This window comes from Pteropus alecto, unplaced genomic scaffold (assembly GCF_000325575.1).
Source record: "Pteropus alecto unplaced genomic scaffold, ASM32557v1 scaffold7, whole genome shotgun sequence".
In the NCBI taxonomy this organism is placed as follows: Eukaryota; Metazoa; Chordata; class Mammalia; order Chiroptera; family Pteropodidae; genus Pteropus; species Pteropus alecto.
In genome coordinates, this window is record NW_006494614.1 from 22757824 (window position 1) to 22785755 (window position 27932).

General features: G+C 32.6%; 1 protein-coding gene across 13 annotated transcripts in view; it reads right to left on the bottom strand.

Annotated features, from left to right (window-relative positions):
- Positions 1–4032: 4032 nt before the first annotated feature.
- FAM135A (family with sequence similarity 135 member A) overlaps positions 4033–27932 on the bottom strand; it is a 96061-nt gene continuing 72161 nt past the window's right edge. For 6 of the 13 annotated variants that reach the window (XM_025042611.1, XM_025042608.1, XM_025042610.1 and 3 more), the window contains 10 exons: positions 27803–27876; positions 26290–26444; positions 23708–26063; positions 21993–22153; positions 19934–20025; positions 19332–19429; positions 18107–18258; positions 16460–16570; positions 7423–7536; positions 4033–5457 (listed from right to left, as the gene is read on the bottom strand). In XM_025042611.1, the coding sequence (XP_024898379.1) occupies positions 5252–5457; positions 7423–7536; positions 16460–16570; positions 18107–18258; positions 19332–19429; positions 19934–20025; positions 21993–22153; positions 23708–26063; positions 26290–26444; positions 27803–27876 (3519 nt within the window). In that variant the 3' untranslated portion in view covers positions 4033–5251. The remainder of the gene's footprint in view (positions 5458–7422; positions 7537–16459; positions 16571–18106; positions 18259–19331; positions 19430–19933; positions 20026–21992; positions 22154–23707; positions 26064–26289; positions 26445–27802; positions 27877–27932) is intronic. The other 7 variants (XM_025042616.1, XM_025042613.1, XM_015600482.2 and 4 more) reach the window with 7 other exon arrangements.

The following is a 27932-nucleotide window of genomic DNA, read 5'->3' on the forward strand; positions in this document are numbered from 1 at the left end:
TAGCTCCCACACACATACATTTAACCCTTAGCTCATATCTACAGCTTAATGATTAGTTCCTTGTCAGCAGTTGACTGAAGAAAAAATTCAAAGATGGATTACAGGTGGCTTTACTCAATATACTGACCCAGTTGGCAAAAGGTTGCTTTGGCGTTTAGAGCCCTACTGAACAGAGGCCCTCAAAGAACAGCAGAGAGAGAAAAACAATTTTCCACAGGGCAGAACTTTATCTTATATACTTAGGCCGGAAGGAGATATGACTTGAGATAAAGATCTACATCATTTCATGGGCACTGGTTTAGTCAAGTTGTCAGGGGCTGGGAATATAAAGGCTTTGGAATAGGACCTCTCAAAATGGTCCCAAAGCATAAGAACATATGGGGCCCACTGAGTGCTCAAAAAAGGCTCCCATAGCAAAAGGACTCTTAGATCAAGATTCCTCTATTGCTGCCTAACATATACCAAAACTTTGTGGCTTAAAACTACAGTTATTCTCTCAGTTTTTTTGGAGCAGGAATTCAGCAGCCAGAGTGCCTTTGGCTCTATGTCTTAAATGAGATTGCAGTCAAGCTGTTAGCTTTGGACTTGAGGCCTCCCTCAGTTTTGTGCTACATGAACTTCTTCAAAGGTCATCTCACAGTATAGCAGCTGGTTTTTCCACAGTATGAATGAACGAGAGAACAAGAGAGACTGTTCAAGATGAAAGCCAGTCTTTTTGTAATCTCATCTCGTAAGTAGCATCCATCACTTTCGCTGTATTCTATAATTAGAAGTGAAGCAGGTCCAGCCCACTCTCAAAGGGAGAGGTTTACACAGGGACAAATACAGCAGGTGGGGATCATTGAAGGCCCTTAGAGGCTGCTTACCACAGTGACCCATTCTGTAGACATCAGTCTCCTTCCCCCACCACAGCTGTGTTTTGCTTAGTTGTTCACTAATAAGGTAGACATGGTGGCATGGAGACTTGCATATATACTTTTTTTTTTAACATAGTGTATACCTCTGCCAAGACTGATTGGTTAGCACTTCTTGCAGTGACCAACCTGATCCCGATATAGCACTATATAATCTGGGTGGCAGGTTTAATTACAATGGAATCTTATTATAATGAAGGAGATCGTAACTTCTTCTATAGGAAGAGAGAATTATTCTGGATTTGGATTGCTTTCTCTGACTTATGCTTCTTTTATACACTCCATTTGTAGGCTTATTGAACACGTTATACACCATACCTCTTATATAGCATCCTATACAGCATTGCTTCTTACCAAGAACTCAATTTCCTGCGAAAGAAGTAAAGCAGGGTACGGATAATAGACAGCCCTACTGAAGGTTTACTTTTGGAACCAGGTGAGAAAATACACTTTGGGATGCTATCCTAAAGGATTTGGCATATGCTCCAAATGAGTTAACAGAATTCAGTGATATCTCTTCTGTTGACAGAATAACAGGGTCCAGAGTAGCAGACGGATTGACACCTTATTATATCTGACATCCTGCTCATATATTTTGCTTTCTATTGTGGGGAGAGAGAATCTGCCGTGGGTCCTGAGTGTCCCTGAATATTATTGCTGAGTATGCCAACTGCAAGGCTTATCCTTCTCCTGTTACCAAAGTTTCTGTAGCTAGTCATATAGGCATCTAAATAGGTCAAGGTAACCACAGCATTACTACCATTTAACTGCCACTCCCCGGGGAGAAAGATACTGGCTTCTTTGCCGCTTGCTCAAAAATTGCTTGGCTCTGAGCCCTGAGCCCATTCTTCTGTAATGTAATCCACCATGTGAACAGGTGTCAAATGGCCCTCTGCATCACTGTGGGTATTGGTGCTCCAGGAATTGGTACAAATATGATGGCACTTTGGCTACTATTTTGTTGTAATAGTCTTTTGCCTCTTACTCAGGAGTCTCCTGTCAGCATCCATGAAACAGTGGCAAGCAAACCAGCAAGTAGGATAAAATCTCAGCTCCTTCACTGATCTTGGCACCCATTTCCATGATTCCAGGTTCTGTTGGTATAGCAATTTTTGCACCCTGAATGGGGTTTAAGGGGATACAATGTTTCCTTTGAATTGGAAGTTGGGATTGCCACCTGGTCATTTTGAGCTCATTACTCTAGGTAAGGAGCTAGAAAAGTGGTTATGGTGCTAGCTGGAGTTGATTGGCTCTAATGACCATGGGGGGAAAGGGAGTAAGGAGAGGAGTCTGACGAGAACTCAGGGGAATCTCATCTCTTGGAAATTCTACCAATACCATGTTAAATTGTAAAAATTAAGCAAAGACAGTTGCAACCATATATAGGCAAAACCGCCCAAACCTCAGGTCCTCAAGTCACCCACTAGGTAAAGAAATCTTATCAGCTGAGGTGCAGGCTGAACACAAGGGAAACAGGAAATGAGTGGCTGTGGTGATTAAGTCATAATCATCTAGCTTTATGACCAGCGGTAGAACTGGACTGTATTTACCATAGTTTTTTCTTTCTTTTTTTTAAATCAGAGAACTTTGGGATGTAAAACATGCTACCACCTGTATCCTATCCTGGAGATTCAGTTGGTCTGTAATGGTACCCTGGAGTTTTAATTTTTCAATGAATAACCCAGTTAATCCTCACCAAGGAAGCTTGCAAAACATGGCTGCAGCTGTATTTTCTTTCTCATTGGGTCATGCATATACTTATATATTTAACAATTTATCTTTTCTTTCCTACTTAATACAATTATTGCATATAGGGGTGGTGATGGTGGTGGTGCAGTTACAATATTATATTATCTTTGGGTTCCAAACTATTAAGATAAAAACCAGAAGAGGAAGCATTTTAAAGGTGTAAATATGAGAAGTGGTATATATAGATGCTGTAAAGACAAAGAAATGGAGTATAATAGATAGACCTCTGATATGTTTTTATATTTGGTGCTGAGTCATCAAACCCATAGATAATATAACATGTTTAGTGAATCTTAGTAGAAGAAATAATCCCATCTTCTACTGTGGAAGCTGAGAAGGTCAGATATACTTGCTGTCTTTGATGTCTGACAGACTGAGTGCTGGCACAAGACAAATAAGCTTGGTCAACTGGACATTCCCACCAGATGCTGAATCTGCAATGAGTGATGCAAATAAGCAGTGTTTGGAATTCAGTTTTCAGAGGCATCACTGCCTAAAGTATACACAAACTTCCAGATCTTCTCGAGGTTGGAACTTGGCTATAATTTTGGTTATCTAGCTTCCTTTGGTTTCTGTTTTCCAAAGCTGGCTCTCCAGCCTTTTCATCAATTCTGTGAGCTGCCTTATATTCTTCCAATGAATTATTTTTTTTCTGCTTAAGTTATTCACAATTGTTTTTTTGCTGTTTGCAATCAAGAATCCTTATTGGTTATGTACTTTTATGAGCTTCATCTCTAAGAGTCAATTATACTGTTTCAGATAATTGTTTCTCTACTCCACCCTTGCAATCTGAATTAGGACATGAATAGCATATCATAGTTTCTCTGATAAACCAGAAGTGAAGTCTGTTAGATTTTAAACCATGATCATTGATGTGCTTTTAAAACTATTAAAACAACCAACACCAATTAACTAAATATGATCATAAGAGCAATTTACCCTTAAATACAAGTATATGATTATGAGTAATAATGAATCTTTTGATTAACCTGGAAGGTTATTCAAACTTAGATAAGCATGATATTTAAAACTCAGGGCCAACCTATGTGAATATAAAAACTGTGTGTGGCAAAAAATATATGGTGGATAATGCATATATTTACATTTTCCAGTTAAAATGAACTTGGCAAATTATTGTTTAGTTATTTCACTGAATTTTCAAGTACTTTTTTAAAAATAAAGATTTATGGAGAGCAATCAATGAAATAATAATTTTAACTACTTAATATATATGTAAAAGATATGAATTATAAAAATACTTTACAAAGACTATAAGTTATACAATCAGGCTGGTCTATAGAGTTAATTAATATAGTCTATTCGATTATAAATAAAAATATACTTCTAGTACTCTGAAAACAAGCAAGTGTTTTAGCTATTCCTCTAGATAGTCATTTGTTCATTTATTAACAAGGGGCAATAACACAATGCTAAAAATAAACATGCATCAATTATACAATACATATTTACAAAAACCTTCTGTCCAATCACAACTGGTGAATCCAAACAGGCCTTCTATTCGCCCTTAGTGTATTATTATTTTCACAAGTAAAACAGGAAAGAAAATAGTGAATTTAATGCTATTCAGCACCTTTAGTAAAGTCAAAAGACTTAACATCTCCATATATCAAAAACATTTGCATCTGTATCACCAAACACGTAAAGTTAATTATTTTGTTCCATTTTTAGCATGAATTATTTTTACATCTTTTTAGTTCAACGAATTTTAACAATTTAAAAATTATCTAAATTCATAAAAGTATTTCACAAATTTCAACATTTAATTATTATGTACATATAAGGAAGTCCATGAAAAAAGTTAAAGAAATGTAGTCAGAAAGTTCAAGCAACATTACCAAATTTAGCAAAATTCCAACTAAATCAAGGCAGAGGGCATTCAAACATTCAAAAATTTCTAGATGCTGCTAACATGAACATGAAAAGTTCCAGTAATAAAAGGCAATGTGAAAAAGAATGTTGAAATCACCAGTAGAAAATATATTTTAATAGGCATGACATATGTTTAATAGCAACAATAACAATGACTTTTTATAGAAAACTTTTATAACATTGTCATATATGAACTACCTGGTTTGGCAGGGCTAAAGAGTTGATTTCAAAAAATATATTTTAGCAGCTATAATTTTCTTTCCAGTTAAAACAGAGTAAAATATTAAAAGTAAAATTTATAATTAACTGAATATACTCCAGTACTATAAAATTTAAAATCTCATGCTATTCTAGCAATAATGGCCTCTAATATGAATCTGATGTAAGAATTGTTGAAAGCCAATAATAAATAATCAGACATACATATGGGCTTAAATTTCACTGAAATACTTATGTAGCAAAATATATGAAAAATAGAAAAGTAAAAAGATAAAATTAAAAAAATATTGCACAGCCACATTACCTAGAAAGTAAAGTTGATGTTCAAAAAGCTCTACACATGGATGATATAAATTATCTTCCATATAAAAAGATATAAATATTTCTTAGAACTTACCAGCATCTATAGTTTAATATAATACATTAGTTGAATCATTGCTGAATGAGGTAATTGTCAAGTCTCTAACAATGTTTTTATCTTATTGGAAATATTTGAGGGCAGCAACCAGAAAGAATTTCTCTAAAAATATTTCTGAATCAAGAACAGCTATATGTGCAGCTCTCCCAATGAGTGAGTCAGCTGTATTGGGCAATGCATTGATGACATTATATCGAACCAAATTACAGTCTTTGCTTTGCAAGACTGGACGAAGCAAGTTGTGGATCATTTCTGAATAGATCTGTCCTATGGAAAAAATAGAATAAAGGAAAATTAGTTCATATAAGCAACGGAAAAAAATTCCATGTCAACTTTTATATAATTTATAAAATTTGGTTATATTATTTCCACTTAAAGCTGAAAAGTTCTTTTAAAAGGTTTTCTTTTTCTTTTACTATCATTTTTGAGACTGTTTAGAGGAAATATAATTATATTATTTATCTAGCCAAGTAAAAATAACAAATTTATTATACATTACTGTCAATTTGATATTTTTAATTCAACACAATGAATATAAGAGAACAAACAGCATGCTTCGACATTAAATGACTTATGACTCGCTGAACCATTATGAAAAGGTAGCCATGCTAAGACATTTTGATAAGGCAAAATTTAAAATTTTAGTCTACAGCAAGTACTTTAATAATGTTTCCATGGCAGTCAACATTTTTCCACATAGTTCTACATTATTTTGAGGACAGCAGCAACTTCCTATCGTCAGAAGAACAATATGAGTTTGAGCCAAAGATCAAAGAGGATCCTGTTTTTGCTCTGAAGGTTTTGTTAATGCTTGGTTCAGCTTTTAATTCTATAGTTGTGCTTCTTTCCCTCTTTTTGGTTAATTCCTACAGTGGATGTATTGAGGTCATGCTAAGCATAAAAGATAATGGTTAAATATACATATATACAAAGGCACAAGCTACCTTATAAGGGGCAAAATAGTTTTTATGTTTATGCATTACTATATTACTAATAGATGGAACATGTCAATCTTAGGGAGGCAGGTATTAAATTTTGGAGGTGAGGCAGATGTAGCCCCCTGAGGAATGACGAGAAGGGAAGAGTACATAGAGGTATAACTATAGAAAGAAGAGAGGTGTTTAAGAGAAAGATTAATAGAAAACTTTTTATTCCTCTCTCTCCTCTTAGTTTTCATTCTGAGTCAAATCAAATTTCTGGTTCCATGCTACTTAAAAAATATTCTTACATAGGAAGAAATCCAAACCTCTCTTTATTAGATTTCCCCTGTCCCCAAGTGGCACAGAATCTCAGTTAAAACAAAGGACATTTGTCTACTTTCAGTGACTCATCTGAAGGTTAAACTTCTTCTAAATTTTTCTCTAAGAGGACTCTAGCCTTTTCCCTTAAGTGGACTGTTCTAGAACAGAAGTTTTTAAAAAGGTTATTCTGACTTCATGAAATGCTCGAAAAAAAATTGTTAAATGAATAGAATACCTACTATGTGCCATGCTAGGCACTGCCAATAAAAATAATGTCTGAGAGTCCTTGCCTAAAGAATCTATTCACTGTTACAATATGAGAAAAGCAAAGGGTTAAGAATTTGTTTAAAATCAGCCTTATTCCAAAAAAGGAACTGAGGTGATATTGGGAAGTAGGACACCCAGATTCTTACCCTAATCCTGAAATTAACCACCAGTGACTTTGGATAAGTCCTTTTGTATCTTTGCCTCAGTAATAAAAAGAGCAAACAGGACCCAAGTCTCCTCCTGGCTCCAAATAGCTATGATTTAGATTTCGTTTGTTATTAAAAAATAGCAAAAGGATAAATAAAAAAATCTTTATAACTCATTATCAGTAAAGTGGAGCAAGTCCTTGCTGCCATCTTTGACTAAAAGGGAGAAATAGCTAAACATGTAACATAACCATTACCACAATCACTAATGCCAATAATTTGGAGGAAATCAAAGTACAAATTACTTTTGAGGCAGCAAAATGTAGAAGCATTTGTAATTAGATGAAAGAACTATTTCATAAGAACCACCACGGTTTTATTGGCAAAAACAGCTGATGTGGCAGGAGTAAAGAAAGGAAGAAAATGGAGGAAGGATAGTTGTTAATATTAGTGGGTGGAAAAAGAAGTAAAAGGGAGGAGAAGGATGACAGAAGAGAGAAAGTGACTCCAAGAAAAATTTGGGGAAAAGTTTATGTGTAGATATAACTCTTTAAAATACTTCTAATTTACTTTGTTACCTGACTGTTTGTCCTTTAAAGCTGTTTTACACATTTCAATGCGGGCAGAATGATAAGGAACATAGCGATCCTGTAGAGATCCCACTAGCACAACATTTTTGAAATAATGAAGCCCTGTGAAGAGAAAATAATAAATTATAATGCAATTATTAACCAGATTTAGAACAACTTATTAGTACTAGATTAAGTGACAAAAAATTTTATTTCCTCAGTAGCACTGTTTATGACTTTTAAATACCTGATGAATTCTTTCTCCAAATTTCTACGTATTATCTACCAAAAAATGACCCCCCGCCCCCAAGACCCCAAAACACCCAGCTTCATTGTATGTAGTTTATGTCAGATATGAGAAATGTGTGTTTGCAATGAGTGAGAGCAAGGATTGTGGTGTGGTACTGTGGGAATGGAGGAGAAATTGGTTACGGTGGACTAAAATTTCATACCAAATACTTCACATTTTTACTTTTCAAAGGCTATTCCTCAATATTTAGAAATATTTCCCAAAGAAACGAAATTACTCTTCTACAAAAACAAACAAAACACCCTATATGAACTCATTTAAAGCTGACTTTTTACTTTAAGTTTTCATTTGACTCTTGCCTAACCATATTTTCTCCTTATTTAAGTATGATGTCAAGAGGATACATACTTCATTCTTTTTAGTAATAATAATGGGTTTCATGATCCACCCACAGACTTTCGTCAGGCCCCTTTATTTTTATTTTTTGTTAAACTAGGTGAATTTAGGGCTTCTGACTTTGGGATACTTTGTTAATTAATTCAGGTTAAGTACTAAACCCATGTTCTTGACCACTTCAGTACCAAAAATATTCTAATTTTACTATTTAGCTCAGACTAATAAAAAAATAAAAATTTTGTGATTATTAAATAAGATACAAATCAATAAAGACAATACATTATAATTGAGGTATGTAGTGCATATTTTGTTTCTGGACTGTAAAGTATCAGAGTAAAATTCTGATACTTTCCGCCTACTAAAATTCAGATTCTTAGAGATAGGCCAATTGTGGAGATTACTGCAAATCCAGAATATAGGAAGCCTTTGTAGAATCTCCCTTCCTCCCTTGGAATTTAAGGATCCTAATAATGAGAAAGTGTAGACCCACACAGAACCAGGCGAGGCTGTATATACTATCCATGCCAAATATAAGGCCACCTTTCTTTTTTCCCAAAGAGAAGATACCACTTTGAGGCAATTTGAATATATAAAATTCTAGGGACATAAGTGAAATAATCCAATGTCTATAATAGGAATTAATTCAATTATACAAACATGAAGATATTGCCGTCAATTGAAACCAAAAGTAGAATGAATTTGTCTCATGAAATGTGAGAGTGAAAGGGAATATGTTTATACAAACATATTTAAAATCATATTCATTAAGAAAACTTAGATTTTTCCCTTTCACTCTCACATTTCATGAGACAAATTCATTCTACTTTTGGTTTCAATTGACAGCAATATCTTCATCAACATTAGCACTACTTTGGGAATTATCTATGTACCTAGAGGAGAGAGGTCTTCAAACTGATATATATACATTTACCCCGGGGGTAATTTAAGACTCTCCATGGTGTAGATGGACATGTATAGCTTTAAGAAAATTGATTTCCAGAGCCCAACTTCTGTAAGAGCGCTTTTCTAAAAACGACTTGTCCTTCTTCCACTTTACAAGAGAAAGATATTTTTCGAATCTATTTCAGATCTTATTATGGTGCACAGCCATGGAGTATAACAGTCTCTGGGGAACCGAGCAAAATATAAGTGAAATCTAACTTTTTCTGATAAAAAGTAGGTTTGATTTGACTGATTGTTTGACAATAAGAAATGGCTTTGCCAATTAGATTTTATGGCACACACTTTCCAGAAATTGAATTGAATGAGCTAAATCTATAACTCTAATTGAATGAGTCTTTATACTTTTATGAAAATATAATTACAGTAAATATATACTACCTGATATGCCAGAAAACATATCCTTTGCAACCATTTAAAATTACAGAAAGTATTTTTAGGTGCAACCCTAAAATTACACAAGGGGGTACATACTTTTCCAAAATTCTCTTAAAGAGTAAGCAAGCCAATAATATGAAAACTGCCCTACTGTACATCATCTTCACTTCCAAGTTGCTTCAGGTGCTGTACTTTCTGAATCTAAATTATTGAAATTTTATACCAAACTGCATGAAACTAGTCATAAAACAGCACAATTAGCTTTTTCATTTATCTAAAAGATCTATATTTATGCTCTCCATAAAGGGCTACCATGTTGCACAACTCCAGCAATGGCATTTGTATCACAGTTTGCATGAATGACACTTCTTGGAGTTGTACATTGCACAGCCTGTGGCAACCTTGCTCAACAGGTATTTTTGAATTTTTCCTAAATGGGTATTATTCTTCAAATTGCCAGCATCTTCTAGCCCCTCTTCTTGCTTTCCATTTCACTGAGAATACAGAAGAATTAGAAGAGAACTTCCACATACTCCCACCTTAAATGAAGCTACCACCACACCTATACTTTCATTTTCTGCCATCACTGTTGTTCCTTCTGATGAACCGTTCATGCTCCTACCTCAGGCCAGCCTTTATACTTGTATGCTAGGTCCTAATACCTCCTGCCTATTTAAGGACCTGGCTCTAGTCGTTGCCCTGTTTCTCTCCTGCAACATCAATTTTTCTGATTCCATGATGATGAAATAAATCAAAGATCCTGATATTGATATAAATATATTTTTGTACTTCTAAATGGGATTCCTAAGACAGTATTGCACTTCAAAAATTCATTTTAAATTTAGTACTCTATATTAATAGTTTTTCAACAACAATAAATACTAATATTGTACTTTTGCATAGAAGAGTTGCTTTTTGTGTTAGCCAAGAACCAAGTTAGTTAAATAGACTATAACTCTTTTTGAATCTTTTTGCTTCAATTCTTTCTCTACAGTGTTGGCTGGAGAGGACAGAAACTCAAAGTGAGACATGTTAGGCCCAGAGTCACAGTACTCTGGAAGTACTTCATCTGAGTTGAAGTCCATCTTATAAAAATGTCTAAAGTCTTTATTTTAGGAACCTTATATTCTATGTTCATCTCTGCACCTACACTGACTTTACCTGATTAACATGACCTAGTTAACTGGCCTTAGGGTTAGTTCTTCACTCAGCCCCTGAAGTGGCTTATTCTTGGTTGAAAAGTTACCTCTAATTTGGGAAAGTAACAAGATTTCCCCATCTGTAGGATGAGACAGTTGATCTAGAAAAGTTTCTAAATATTTTATTTACTTTTCACGATTACCAAGAAAAAGATGAAATCTTCATATTTCTCAACTGTGTAATAACATGATTTATGTGTGGACATTATAAATGGTAACTTTCATCTTTATAATCTTAGTCTTCCTGATACTTTTGGTGACTCATTTTTTTCTGAAATTTCAATGTTTTAAAGCAATTCACATTGACTCATTTTGTTTCCTCTCTGGAATTGGCTAAAGCAGTGGTTCTAAACTAGTGGTTTTGCATCCTGAGGAACATTTAGCAGTGTCTGGAGACATTTTTGTTGTTACAACTGAGGGCTGGGGGATGTGAGGGTGTGGAGAAGTGTGTGTGCTACTGGCATTTTGTGGGTAGTGGCCAGGGATGCTGCTAAATATGTCAATAATGCTGAGGCTGAGAAAACCTGTGCTTTTTAAACTGACACATTAAACTATTCTTTTTACTCATTTACTTTAAACACTATATTTGAAAGAATTTGCTTCCTTAAATAACATTAGCCGATACTGATTCTTCCTACACTTTCAGAAACAAAATACGAATGTTATTTACAAATCAAGTAATACCTATTATTAAACACCTCTGTAATCTGCTGGAAGAAAAGATTATCTTGTGCCATAGGAGCACAGCGGGAGACTTCTTTAACTGTTATATTTTATTTGTCAGAATTTAACACCTGGTAAAGAGATTCTAAGCAGATGTTTTCTGGAAGATCTTAAAATATGGCATTATATTTTGGCAGTTCCAACAATGAATAGATTCTTATGTGGCTATATATATAAGCCCTCATTAAGAAATGAAGAGTGCTTTCTCTTCATGTAATCTTTGTTAGTTCACCAATGGTGTCACCCAATCTATATGTAATACATTTTGCCTTCCACATTGCTCTAGTTCCTTCATCTTTGCCTTGATATCAGTGCTGAGATACTAGTATGCTCTAACTATACTATGCAAACTATTTTTATATTCTATCAGCAGTTTGTAGAATGCTGTAGTTTTTGGTCAAAAGTTGCTATAAAAATTTAATGAATGTTTGTAATTGTAATGCCTTTATCAAAAAAGATAATTTTCTCTTAAAAATATTTCTTTAGCTCTTTAAGATCGATTGTGTTCACAAAATAAAAAAGGCAATTCATACTTGACAAATCTATGATTTTTATAAAAAATATAACATTTCTCATTTGTTTTAGGCTTTTCAATGTTTCCTTAATTTTAAAATAATGAATAGGTTGCATTAAGGAAAGTTACTAACTAATGATATGTTGCAGAAAAAAGACTGTTTCAAAAGGAGGACCCACAGGAGAGGCTTTGCTTAAATAAAAAGAGGGAAGAAGGTAGAAGGTTGGATTTTGGTTTAGATGGTTATTTTAGGTTTTCTTAAAAGAACAAAATACTAGCTATTCAGAAGAACAGAAGCAATAATTAGACTAGGGCATTCAAGACTTTGTACCTTTAAAAGAATGAAACCATAAAAGAGAAATTATCACTAGGGCTTTTGGTTGTTTAAAAACACCTAAGAATAGCATATTGGTTAAGTAAAATGGTTAAGTAAACATTGCTTTATGTTGTCCTGTTTTACTTATGCTTCTGATGTGAACCCACGTATTTACACATTGTGAATAAAGTAATCACATGTATACATATAAGTGTAATAATTTCCTAGCAATTGACTCATAATTCTCTAGATGACAAATAGACTTGGTCCAAGCCTTGTGACAATATTATAATTTTAAAATCAATTAATGAATATTTGTTGATATTTAAAACTATTAGAAATAGCTTCTAAAGTTCTTGAAAATACACATTAATAGTTTAACATAACATGGCCCGAACCATGCACAACTGCTTATTAGCTTTATGACCTGTGGCAAGTCACTCAACCTCTCTATGCTTCAGTGTCCTCATTTGCAAAACAGGGGCCATAATAGTCCTATAATATGTATAATAATTTGCTTAGGTGATACCTATGATTTAGTAAGTGCCATATATACTAATTCCTATATTTTAGTATTATTTAATGCATTAGTCATAATTATTAGAAAATAGTATTCTTTCATGTTATTTTCCAAAAAATTAATTCAATTCTGGTGTATACTAATAAACTTATATCTGGGTACAAGCAGAAATCTTAAAACATGACAACAATTTTAGTAAGTCATTTGATTAATTTTTGTAGCTAGTGATACTGACATTTAGATAAGCTTATTTTTAAACAGTTCTGTTAAAATATCTCCTGAAATAGACTCATGATGGTAATGTGAAAGCGAATTTCTATAAGCTAAAATACTAATATTTTAGTTTAGGCACTTCATTTAGAGCTATTTTTACCATGTAACATTTGAGTTTCATGCTATTTAGAATGGTAGTTGTTTATATGTATTATCTCAATTAATTTTAAATAGCCTTTTAAGGAAGATACTATTATCCCCATTTTACCAATGAGGAAACTGAGGCTTGTTTAGCTTTAGTAACCTATTCAGCGCTTCAGCAAGAACTGACAGCTACACACTCTTTTGAGGCCTGACTCTTAAATAGCAGTGTCAGGCCAGCACAGCAGGGGAGGTGGGGCAGGGGGAAGGGTCTTGCCTACACTGTAAGGCTAATAATAAATTCACAATTTGTAAACAAAAGTTTTAGCTGTTCCTTAAGAAATAATTCAGGTGCAAAAGATCTACTCAGATCTATTAATAATTATAAATTTAATACGAAATCTGTTCAGATGGGGAATGCCATGGATTATAGAATTTTTACAGTAAAACTTTACAGTTATGTTTTCTTTCATGTTTTTATTTTCTTATGTTGCTAATTATTATTACTGATTAAATTTTACTTTTTAAAATGCAGTATAAATACACAGACACCAGGAACGTTTATATTCAGTTTTGCCTTTCCTATATTTCCTAAGCCATGAGGAGCAGTGGCAAAAACTTCATAGCTACACACCAGTTAGTGTCATTAAGTTTTTCTCACATGAGTACTATATGCTATATTTGATTTTGTAGGAATATCTTGTAGTTTTATTAATCAAGTATATATTTCTGTACACTATAGGTAACTTGTTTCTTTGTAACCTCAGAAACAAAATAACTGAACCTATGAGCTTTTTTTCACTGCTTCTAATAATAGACAATACATGAAATAACCTTTACCAAATCTCTTTATCATATTAATAACAACATTTAAGAATCCTGAAAAAGTTTAAACAGGACTCCAATGAATTTGGCTATATTCAATTATTAATGTTTTAAGAGCAGGATGAAAGATGGGAATGAAGATAAAAAATAGATTTAAAAGGCCAGGGTTTAAGTTAAGTTCAAGTTACGTCAGATTTGGAACTATCGGTCACCGAAAATATGAGTTTGATTTTCAGCTTACCTATACAATATTTGACCTGCTTTTGGATACTAAAAATATTATTTAAAAGATCATGTATTGATTCAAAGGATTTACACTGAACGCCTATTCGGAAGAACTATAGTAAATACTGAGTATGGATGTGGGGGGAGGGGGAAGAGTTGTCATAACATATTTTACTTATAAAATATATAAAAATGACTCACACGAGATAAATTGTAATGAGTATGATAAAAGAGATTCAGACATAATACTAATATGAATTCAGAAATAATATTAATCTTGGGATGTGGGACACAAAGAAGTGGGGTCGAAGATGACACTGAGGTGTTTCAAATCGAGAAATTTAGAGTATAGAGTACCATTTTTATAAGGATGAAAAAAGAGGTAGTAAAAGAAGACACTATGTTCAGTATTAAACACAAGTAGTTTGATATGTAAGTAGTGATGTCTAGCAGGCAAATGAGGATTGAAGTTCATTAATGAAGTCAGTCCTGGAGATATAAGATTTGGGATATAAAGGCATATACTTGGTACTCTGAGAGCAGGGAGCATTAAATCAGATAGAGTATCAAGAAAAGCTTTTGATAGTAGGTGGTGCTTGAGTTTAACTTTAGAAGATGAAGAGAATTAGATCTAAAAAGATGGGTAAACACATCGAGAAAAATGGTGGTAGAAAAAGCATAGATGAATGCAAGGAAGCGTAAAACAATATGTGGCATGACTGAAGCAAAACATGTGTAAGTGGGAAGTCTAGGATATGAAGCAAGTAAAAGAATCAGGAACCAGATTATAACAGATTTCATGCCCTAAACCATGGAATCTAAACTTCATCCTAAGAGCTACAAGGTACCATGAAAGATTTTCAAACAGGAGCAATATGGTCTGATTTAATTTTTAGAAGATCATTTAATCTAATGAGGAAGTGAGATTGTAGAAGGAGGCATACACAGGAGGCAGGGTAACCAGTTGAGAGGCCATAGAAATACTTTAAGTAAAAGTGATGAAGGTTGAACTAGGACATTGGCAAAGAAAAGACAAGCCTCTGTTAGCTGCCAAGTAAAATGAATGTTTCAGAGCTTGATACTCAGGAGATATGGGGGAGAGTGAGAAGAGGAGTCTAAAATAGTTTCTAAGTTTCTGGCTAGGAGATGGTGTCATTCCTGTAGTTGTGGAGTCCAGAGATGTAATCTGAGTGGACATCTAAGTGAATATATGTTGTAGGCAGCTAGACATGTAGGTCTAGAGCACAGCACAGAGGACTGAATGTATGGAGTGAAACGAGCGGGTGACAGAGGGTGGAGACCAAGGAGAACAACATATTTAAGCAGGAAGGAAAGAATAGAAGACCATAGAGAGCCAAGATGAAAGAAAACCAGGAGAGGCTGATGTTACAGAACTGGAGAGAGGAAAGTATTTCAAAAAGAAGGGGGTTTTCATTAATTTATGTATTGTCTATGGCTATTTTTGTGTTATCATGGTAGTGTTAAGTTGTTGCAACAGAGATCATATGGCCCACAAAAATAAAATATTTACTATCTGAACCTTTAGAGAAAAGGTTTGCCAATGTCTGCTGTACAGAGAGGAGTGAGGAGATGTGGGTGGGATGGGGTAATATCCAGGTTTCAGATATGTCTCCATTTTCAAAAGGAAGCGGAGATAACACTCTTTGAAGAAAATAAAAATGAAGGCAGTCTATTCCTCTCAAATGGAGATTTCAAAGGATGTAGTGGAAAAAATGTGCTGAGAAGACATCAGTGTAAGGATGACTCAGGGAGATATGGTAAGGTCATTTAGAGTGAAAATGGGAAAGAAGCGGTTGGGGACTTCAGGCTATAAAAGCTTAGAAAATATATACAAGATGGGGAATATATTTCATAATCAGCTAGTAAGAGATGAGTAACAAGACTCATCCATGAGGAGAATCTGTAGAAGGAATAACTATTAATAGGTTAGTTTCTGATATTTTCTTGAAATGCCTGATGGCCTTAGAATAGTGAAGTAGAACAATATGTGTCAGTTTATAACAAGGATTGAAGATTGGGGTAGGAGCAGCTAGAAGGGTTAGACGTGTAGAGACATAGCTCAAAAACTGACTAGCGTAACTGGTATGAATTATAAATGCTAAAAATTTTAGGATAATTTCAAAGTAGCTACACAGCTCATAAATGATAAATACAATCATGTGAAAAAATTAAACCATGCTATTGATTGCTTAGTTTTAATTGAGTCTGCTATTTCATTACTAAGAAATTACAATGACTAATAGTTTTTGAATCACCAGAAAGACATGTTGATGATTTATTTAAGGTTTATTTTATTTTTTTTTAAAGGTTTATTTTAAAAAAGGTTTTCAAGTGAATGTTTTCAAAATTGTTAATATATACTTACCTGCTTTATTACTAAGCTTGTATAAGAAAGTTTGGCGAGGGTCTGAATGATCTCTACATGTCAATTGCAAAAGAGAACCTGATTTTTTCCATTTCTGCATAAACCATAGACCTATAGAGTTATAAATAATATGTGAGTATAACGAAATATATGGTAACATATGCCAAAGTTATTAATTTTAATATATATTTCATTTCAAAAATGATTATCTCCCAAATTAGCACTTGTTGGCTAACAAATATATTTGTAAAATATTTCTATTTTCTGATAACAAATATAAACATATAAATACATATATAGGTGAACTATGGGTTAATGGAGGGCTTACTATTTCTTTCTCAATCAGTAATAAGATAATGGTCTATGAAGAACAAATCTGAGGAAATTTTACCTTTAATTTGTTCAAATTATAAAGAAGTAGAGGAGGATAAAACTTTAAACATAGTATATTCAAATGCCTAAGCACTGAGTCTTCAGACTGTAGATAATTACATTCAGGTTATGGTAGACTAATTGTATAAGAACCAACTCTTAGAATGTACAATTAGTTAATGTTTTCTAGTAATAGCTGAATATAATTTAACTTTCATATTTTATTGTATTTCATTATATTATCAGTTACCCATATTTAAATGTATCTTCCTCTTATATGAAACCCTAATCACTCTGGAACTGGTTTTCAAGCTTGTGGAATATTCATTTTCATTTTTGGTGCCTCTAATATTACAGAGGGGAATAGGAAAGAAAATAGGAAAAAAAAATCTTTAATTGATTAAATCTGATTATTGTAAGCCTATCTGGGGAAAGATGCAATTCAAAGTATTGCATCTTATTCATATTGAGTTCTATCTATTATTTATGGATTTTATTTTTCTCAGTTCCTCTTTTTGAAACTGTAAAAACCTAGAACTGGATATATTTTGAACACTACCATTTGAAATGGGATACTAAGGAAAATGGTTTGATTTCTTTGTCAATTAAAGAAGTGAAAGAGAAATGGAAATAAGAGTTTCAAGGCTCAATGAAAAAAAACAACAACAATGAAATCAAATTTATTCTCTCAATGAGAATCAATTGACTAAACTAAAAAACTGTTAAAAAAAGGTCTATGGGATAAACCAAGCCAAATAAGAGGCAAATCAAGAATCAAGATCTTTCTTAGATGGAATATTTAATCTAATCAAAATTGGGCTCTTAACTTTAATTTGAATTCTTTAAAAATTTTAGAATTTATTTTTTCATAACATCCCTTTATTGTTATCAAACCAACATCCTAGTTAACATTCTAAAATATTTTATAACTTTATAATATATTAAATATAGACATTTATCTGCTCAACTAATACAACAGAATAGCCTATTTATAAGATAAGCATTTACTGAAAATATTTAGACAGTTTAATAAAAAAAAGAAAAAAGTTCTTGTGCCTTTTGGAAATATCATCTCAATATGAAAATATTCATTTTTGGAAATGACTTATGAGCTTTTTTTATGTGCATGACAAAATAGAAAAAATGGCTACATCTTTTGTTTCATGAAATTCCAAGTATGTGACAAGTTGGTTCTACAACAGCAAAAAATATTAAATTTGTACTTAAATTTTCTCCTTATGCCATATTTTTTATACGGAACGAAAAACCTTTTACCTGTATTAACAAGAGCACTGCTATTGTAGAGTGTACCAAGGTGAGGTCCAGAAAGAGATAGAAAGGTATGAAGTTTGTTGAGGTAATATTTAAACCTTGGCCTTGTAAGCACTGAACGAATAATTAAATTGCCCAACGAATGTCCAATAAAGCTTTAAGAGAAAAAGAATGACATTTCTCCCTTAGTATTAGTTTTTAAAACAAATACCAAAGATATTGTTATTATTTTACAGAGATGTGAAATGTCTAAAATTTTTAAATATCTAATATGTCTTAAAATAACGGTTTGATATTGGAGAAAATTCCTACTATATAACAAGTGTTTACTCAATAAAAACATTATTCATAGTTTATAAGTGCTTAGAAATACATTTTAAAAGTAATATGTTGACTAGATGATAAATTTGCTTCCTGAGGCATACAATTATTTAAGTCATGATTTAAAACAAAATAATGATATTGTACCTCTAAAGGATGACATACAAGAAATTATACACTTGTTTCTCTTATTCTCTGGTCCACACTCAAAAGTGGGAGAGTTCTTTGACTAAGTACTTTCAAGGCACAGGTAAAACATTTGCATTTTCTTATTACAAGTCTAAGATTATACCAAAAGAATAACTAATATTTATAAAGTACTTCACCTTTATTAAGGAATAGTTTAAATCAAAAGAGTCCTTTTGCTTAGCATTATTTTACAACGGATGGTATATGAATCTCTGGAGACAATTAACAGTGAAAGAAGAGAGCTTGAATATTTTTATTGTTTCATTTGTTTAGATATACCCATTTCTCTATAACCTTTTTTTTTGGTAACAACTTTTTTGAGATATAATTCATACACAATACAATTCATCCATTTAAAGTGTACAATTCAGTGGTTTTTAGTGTATTCGGAGTTGCGCAACCACTACTGCTAGAAATCTTATAACATTTTCACCACCTCAAAAAGAAACCTTGTACCTTTCAGCTATCACCCTCCAGCTCTAAGCAATCACTAATCTACTTCTAGCTATTGATTTGCTAATTCTGTACAATTCATATAAACAGAATCATATAATTTATGGCCTTTCCCTAAAACCTTTAAATTTCTTTTTCCTCTTTAAATTAATTTGAGTTGTAGTCTCCTAAATTTCAGAATAGGATAACAAAACTATTATAAATTCTGTTTAGTTATTCTATAATTTGTAGATATAAAATAGTTGTGTAACATTATAGAATTTACCTTATTTTTGAGACTGTTAGACTATATATCTGAATATATTGTATTATCTCATCCAGAAGGCGATCAGTCATGCTATCAAAATCAGCAAAAGTATCATTCTAAACAAAAGCAAAACAGACACTTCATGTACTAAATATGTATAATTATGCAAAAAAACTGAAAAGAAACATTATTTTTAATTTAAGTATTGAAAATATGGTTAAGGCTAGTGTTTTTTAGAGAAATTAGAGAAGTAATAGTCACTGTATTAAAATGAGCAAAGAGTGAATTTCTAAGGAAAAAAGTTCAATGGTTTTAATAACGCTTAATTCATTTAGCTGTTAATTGTTTAGCCCGCAAGCAACATTTAACATAAGGTTATTTAGAATGGTTTAATAAAATATTTTTATAAAAATGTGAAATTCTAGAAATTCTGCACATGTGAATTGCTCTTAAATTGAACTGTAAATCTTTTCTACTTCCTTGGAATATGTATTAATGTTAAATTTTATAGAAATCAGAAAAATTATTTCTACCACTACAGGCATTTTGTAGTAAGCAAATATTTAGGTAGCAACTAGTATAAAATTTTTGCTTCCACTGAAAACACTGTGATATTATACCTGATTTCTCTCAGACATAAGAAAATCAATTCTTCCTCCAGGCAGTCCAAGTTCAATATAAGTTTTTACTAATCGCAGATCTGCACTGTTACCTAGAAAATGGACAAAATGAAAAATTATGCCTGAAGGATAAGATAAAGTAAAAGATACGAAGTGCATCATCATATATTTTTACAGTACTTAAAGACAAGTATATGACCTTATGCAAGTTTTGAATAGACAACGTACTCTGAAACAGAGTCCTCAAATTTTATTACAAAGCTGATTTTCATTAGACAATGTCTTTAGGAGGTTTTGCACAAGTGAAGAGCTCATTGACGCTTTCACTTTCCCACCTAACAGCGTATTAACTGTTGACCCTCACTTGGGTGAGTGCTTGCTATAATAGCTGTGAATGACTCTGACTGAAGTATTCTCCTTACCATTACTCCTCTAGATGATCACTTAACAAACCTTGAATGTATTTTAGATTTAATCTGTTGATTTTCCTTTGGTGGTAATGGAAATAAAAATCCATTTAAATAAATTAGGATAGTTTATTTTAATTACTAATTTAAAAGATATACAGAAATATAAAATATTTATATATAGACATAATACATAAATATAAAAATAATTATCTTTAAAAATTAGTTTTGTGGCCTTTTAGCTAATTCTTTTGGTTTACTCAGAAATATAAACATGTCATTATTAATTGTTGAATTTTTCCTTTAACCTTCCAATATTTATATCTTAGATATTTCATGCACTGACAGAGATAACTTTTATTCTTGGTTTTAAAAAGAATGCCTCTAGTGTTTCACTACTAGGCTTATGCTGGCTGGGAATATATATATTTAATCATACTAATGAACTAGAACTAGTGCTATTTAAGGCTTAAACTTTGGTGCTTAGTTGTCATATTGGGAAATACTGAGTTTTATCAATAGTTTCTTACTTGATTTGCTGATGTAGTATATTTTATTAACAAATTTCTTTATATTTATTTGTTTGCATTTTGAGAATTAAATCATATTTGCTAGAGGGTTCTTTGGAGATTTTAAATATTAATGAATTTTCTGCAATATTGCTACAGTATTAAGTATATTTCTGTCAGATAGATCTACTGTTTTTGGAGTATGGTGTGATATCTTGTACATTATTTAGTAGCATGGTTAACTTCAAGGAACAAAATGGGTTATATTCTGTCTTTTGTTTTTCTTTCTATTATTCATATAACATAGGGATAATGTGATATCGTGCTTCTTGAAATTTCAAAGATGAATTTGCCAGAGATTCTATTGAACCAAAAAGTCCTGCTTTGGACATAATTCTTTTAAAATTTCATTATTGGGGAGAAAGAGGTTAGTATTGGAGGTATTTTATTTCTTGAGAGTCAGTTTTTTTAAAGAAAAATCTCCCATTTCATGAGAATTTACTAGCTTAGACCTGTGTTTAGTATTTTTATAATACACAAAATCTTTTGTCAATTTGTTCTTATAGAATAACATTATAATATAGTAATACCCTGCTAGTCTAGGCATATTTGGTATCTTCTAATACAATTCCCAATCAAGAAAAAAAGTCCGTTGAGTAACCAAAATAGCGATCATAAAACCACAGCACTAAAGCCAGGTATTCAGAATTTAAATTAAACCCTATTTAATTAGTGAATCTTTAATTTTTAGGTATTGATTTTTCTAGTCCATAAGGTTTAAGCTAAAAGGGAAGTAGGAAGAGTATGAAAGAAAGACAAAATGATTGCCATGAGGTGATAGCTGGAAAAAAAAACAAAAAATACAACACAATTGAGAGAGAAGACAGAAAAATCCAAAATTAAAGTAAACAAAGATGTTGGCACATGGATATCAGCTCCATGGAAAATCTACTTAAAAGGAAATCTGACATTATACTTAGCAAAACTAAGCATATTCCTGTTTTAGAATAGATTTAAGATTTAACTAATTTAAGCAATTAAAAAATCTTGTTTTCAGTTTAAAGATTATATAAAACTAAAAGGATCTATTAGGAAAAGAAAACAATTGAGTTGCTGTGGGTTACATGAGTGGATGTTTCATACCATCTAAACCATGCACACAGACAATGAGATGTACTCCATCTTCAGAACCGTCCTCTTCTTCCATGCTAAAATAGGGGACTGAGGAGGCCAACAGAGGAACATCACTGTACATGAAGCCAGGGAGATTAAGTTGCTTCAATTCTTCTTTTGCCTGAAGGAAGCTGAAGCAAAATATTATAAAAGATACTTTTTACTATTATATTAAGTTTTTAGAACCAAAAAGACAATCTGCTGAATTTATGGAATTACAGAGAAGAGGAAAACCAGCAATATTCGATTTTAAAATAATCAAAATACGTGGGATCACCCAAATGATTCAGAAATCAGAGAGCAATTTTCTTTACTATTTTTAGTACATTTTCTGATCAAATACATTGGGAACTTTAAAAAGACAATGAATATTTTAAACCTGAAATCACTTAAAATATTCTTTTACTTGAAATCAACTAAGAAAATATTAGGAGTGGAGTTATGCTTTCTACAAAATTTTATATTGTATTCATGGAAAAGCTGGGAGAAGTACTGGAAAGATGATAATCTGATGCTTATCCTGTAATCAAATCTTGTCCTCCCTGCTCCTTTTTAATTTTACATAAACGGAAGGGAAGGAGCTGTTCCACAACGTGTAAAAACAGTGAGAATGGTATAGTATTTAGTAGATTAGATATTTGTGTTTTTCTCTAAAAATGCCAACAAGAAGCAGCAGAACCAAGAGGGGGATGTGACTAAAGATAATTGATGGCATACACTCATTTGGAATGAGTGACTAACTAACGTGGGGACTGCAAACATCAAAAATTATTAACTAAAAATTTAAAAAAATCATTAACTATTTTAAGATTATAACATTTGGATGGATAAAAGTAAAACAAAGAAGCTGATGAACACTAAACTGGGTAGGATACACTGGGTGAAGACCATATAGAAAATGTTTTTCATTAATGACTTCGGAACAGTCGAAGTACCCAGAAAGTGGTAAAACCTTTACCCTTCCAGCATACTATGTCTTTAATAGGCTGTTATCACCTCACTGGTTTCACTAGCCTTCAGCAATATGGACCTTAATTATGTGTATAAATCAGAATAATTTGGGAACTTTAAAAATCTACTGTAGACATGGCCAGACCTTTCACTCTAGGGATTATAACTCCATCTGGAGTTAGGTACAAGAATATTTTGAGAACCAGTACCAGGCTAGTAAACCTATATTGTCCTCAAATTCTTCTGGATTTTTTACTAGTCCATGAAATCTAAATTCTGGAAACCACTGACTTAACTGAGACAATCTGGGTCCAGTAGGCTTAGCAAGTTTCTACTAACTTCTTATTCATTACCTAATATTATCCTTTTTGCTAGATGTACTTATAAAAGAACTTTTGTCTGGCAGTTAATGGGGAAGAAATAAGGTACTGATGGAAAAAAGGGTTTTAATCTCAACTATTCCATACTTCTAACATAAACTACCAATGGAAAATTTATATTAGGAATGTCTAGCCTATAGAACAGGACAGTCATACAGGAAACTACAGGTCTGTCAAACTGTATAATGAGTCCATTTCTCCATTTTAGATAGCTAATCAAAGAAGCACATTTTATATTATACAAACCAGAGAACATAAAATATATGTTACCAGAGAAATAAATAAATAAATGTGTATATATATGTATAGTTCTTTATATGCATTTAGCACATACTATTGTGCTCCGTTACTTACGCTTGTATTTGAGGTTTTGGTGAATTTTCATACCAGGAAACTGATGAAGTGAAGTTGTACGAAGTGCTGCTTGGCTGCTTTGTAATGGCAACAAATTTACTTTTAGAAGAATACTTAACACTACAAGGAGACTCTCGCAGTGCAGATGGGAAGGACAAACAACCAGAAGTACAGACGGTAGGCATATTTATACCATCCCTCAGAAATTCACTGTTTATTTTTTCAGATTTTATAAGTCTTTCTTCTTCTACTGTCTCGCTGTTGGTATAGTGAGCATTTACTGTTCCATCCAGAGCTGAATACTCTGTTTCTTCATAATACCCATTTTGAACCATTTGTTGATCCTGTTCTTCCTCCTCATCCTCTTTACCCTGCTCATGCTGAAGACTACTAATTCCTTTTTCAAAAGTTTCCTTCTGAGGGCTAACTGAATTGCTGTAGCTAATAGCATACATGTAAGAAATATCTGTACTGTTTTGAGAGCCAAAATAATTTTCCACCAGCCCTTGTTTTACCATATCTGGACTGGCTGAAAAAGGGTCACTTGTACCCAAAGAAGTCTCAGTTTTAATTGTAGGGGCTTCTGAATTTATTTGTTTGAGATCACTACTTTTTCTTTTCACAGTTCTATCTTCACTAACTTCTGTACTAGTAGAAATGGAACCTGAAACAACACAAGGGGTGCCTAAACAAACCAGTTTTGAATTTAATGTAATTGCTGTTCCTGCAGAGTTATTAGATTTATCAGGACTCTGGGAGTCTTTACACATAGTGTCCAAGTTAGATTTGGAGCTGCACCTACTTTTCACATCACTGGAAGTATCTTCATCTGAAAAAACAAATTGTAAAGGGTCTTTAGTGCTTGAATTTAAGGAATGTATTGCTATAGTTTCATTGTCCAAATGCCCTGAAAATATGACACTCTGCTGCTGCAAAACAATACTTGAATTTTTACTATCATCACATTTTGGCAAATCAATTGTTCCTAGAGTTGTTAATACAGTTTTGCTATTGCTTAGGTGACATTCAGGTACAACAGATTTCTTAGAGTTTTCGTCAGGTGACAGTTCATCATCAGAAGGGAGAGAGTTTATAGATGTCAAAGACGACTGTATTTCACTTAAAGCACTTGTACTCTCAGTACAATGACTTCCTAATGAAAATTTTACATTATAATCAGGTTTCATCAAAAGCTGAGGAAATAATCTTTCATTATTGTAAGGACCTTGCCCTTGCACAGTTTCATATACTACATCGGGGTTTGGATGTGTTGCAAAAGAACTTGGTTCACTTTCAACACCTGAATCTGAAAATCTAGATGAGGCATATGTGGCATTAATATCTGGTAACTTAATTGTATCTCCACTTACTACAACATGATATTCTTTTGTAGAAGAAGCAGACTGATTACTTCTTAACTTAGCTAATGACTCTCCAATAGAACGATACTTAGCTTCCTGCAAAGCTTCCTTTTCAAGTGTTATTTCTATAGATTTAGATTTACCATTAGATTCTAAGGACTCAAAGTTGGGTAGTTGTAAACTATCCACAAATATTTCATCTTGTCGAAGCTCTGTCCAAGGTCCTATTTTAACAGTTATTTTCTCTCCACTGAAAGGATCTTTATTACAGGGCTTTAGTTCAATTGTTCTAACTCCTGCAGATGGGACTGTTTGATGATCATGGCAATTGTCTGATGAACTTCTGGTTGCCACACTTTGTTCCACTTGTGTAATTTCACTATCGTCCTGGGAGATATCAAGTTTACCTGAAATGGACAAATTTGCACAAAGATTTAGGCTGCCAGAGTTCAAAGGATCAAACAGGTCTGGTTGTATATTTTCAACATCTGGAGACTTTTGTTCAGTTCTCTCTGTATTAGTTGGCAAATAGCTAGCTTCCTTTTGACTTGTCTGTCTGACGTAGGTCTTTGGGTCAAAATTATATCCACATATTGTGGGATCCAGACCTTCTTTCTGACTATGTGAAGAATTGCCTTCAAAGCTTTTAAAGAGATCATTTGATGCTGTACTTTTCAAACATCTGTAGCCTACCAAAACCACAGAATCCTTAGAGTTCTGTTTTATTATTTTTTTTGTATTTTCAGATTTCACAGTTTTCATGAGCTTAGTGACCTTAACCTTGGATTTATTTGATTCTTCATTCTTTCCTTTTAGAGATTTTGTTAGCTGCTTTTCACCTTCTGTATACCAAAAACTGGAGGCACCAGCAAGTCTGACTTTCACCTCTGGGCTAGAAAGTCCAACTACAGAGCTTTCTTCAGTCTCATATTTATCCATTCTATTGGACTCTGATCTCTGAAGATTCTGAATTCCCATCCAGGGTGTATCTAAGTCTTTTATCCAAAAAAAAAAAAAAAAAAAAGATTCAGGTTTAAAACAAGTTGTGTGCACTCATATGATTAAGACTACTTTTTCTGACTATAACTTTCTAATATCCTCAAAAATAAATAAAACTGGAGGGGGAAAAAACAGCCCCACATTAGGGAATGGTTTTATGTATGTTAGGAAGAATATACTGAAAATGACACACACAGCTTACATATTTTAGATTATACTTACCTTCAATAACTGAATCTAAATACCTATCTTCAAAGATTATAGGTAATGAATTGAGATCTCCATCTAATTCACTACATTCAATAGGTAGGGGTGGAAGAGAACTGCAGAAGGAAGTATTTTTGATAGCGGTGCACATCTGTAGATGACTCTGAGCACTGAAAAATATTTCTTAAGTCAGACTGTAATTTTAAAAAATTACACCTAATTTCACTTTATAGACTCTACCCATTCCCATTCCCCTCACCATTCCTATGCCCCTTCCTCAAGATGTAACCTCTTTATGAAAGAGCTCTTTGGTTGGAGATAAAAACTGGTAAAATGAAAATTATGGTTGTTGACAATATATTATTGGCTTATAAAATTATGGTTTGTTGATAAATTATTTTATTTCTATTATAGTCTATACTTTTTAATGTTATTTCAAAGTGAGTCATCTATGCTTAATATCTGAACTTCCTAATTGCTGAGAATAGCATATAAGAGAAATACCAGAAGCTCAAATGTCTACTAATGACTTGATAGTGTTGAAAAAAAAAACAATGTGTTTCATGGCTATTGCTACACTTAATACATTTTTGATGAATACAATTAACAGCTATTTAAACAAGGTACATAACTTTCTAATATAAAAGAGCTTTTTAAAAAACATTTCTCATGGAAAATTTCAAACAAATCAAAGTAAACAGAATATTAAAAAAACCCACCATTCAGCTTCAACGATTAACATTTTGCCCTTCTTGTGTTATCTATTCCCCCACTCACTACCTATTCCTACACTCTGTTATTATTTATCATTTATTTTTTAGGTAAATTCACATGTATTAAAATATACAAATCTTAGCTGTACAATTTTGACAAATAGATACATAATCAAAATATTTCCATCTGCTCAGAAAGTACACTCAAGTCTTCCCAAACCCCCAGCCCAAGTCAACAAGACAACCACTATTCTGACTTTGTTCATCTTAGTTTTGCCTATTCCATAACTTCATATAAATAGAATCATATAGCATTTACTCTTTTATGTCTGACTTCTTTCGCTCAGTACAATGCTCTCAAATTATTCTTTAAAGCCCAAAGAAAACTGATCTAAATATATTCAGTATGAAAAATAGAAGGCATCTATTCTGGATATTTTAATTGTAAATCATTTACATAACAGAAATCAGTGCCAGTCAGAACACATATGAAAATCTATAATACAAAAAAATGAATGTAAGAGATTTTGACTTGTGAAAATAAAGATACAACAAAATGGCCTGTATGGGACTACCAAGGATATAGATATGATATGGAAGGAGAAGATAATAGTGCAACATGCTTCTTTATGTAATGTATGATCTTAAATGAATTAATAAGATTAAACCCAATGTGATTAAATGAGATTTCTGAATGTCAAATTCTACTTTCATCATTTTAAAAATTATATATTGTATCACTGATAAATTCTGAGATAGGTTATCTTATGTAAAAGGAAATAAAATCATTTTAATTTTGGATTTATGCTACTCACTGAAGTTCCTGGTATGCAATGACAGCATCTCTTGGGTGTTCAAAACAAAAGAATGCCTCAGAAAATCTGCGTACCTGAAAAAGTCCAAAGGGAGTATGAATAACATGACACATTTAACAAATCAATCAGA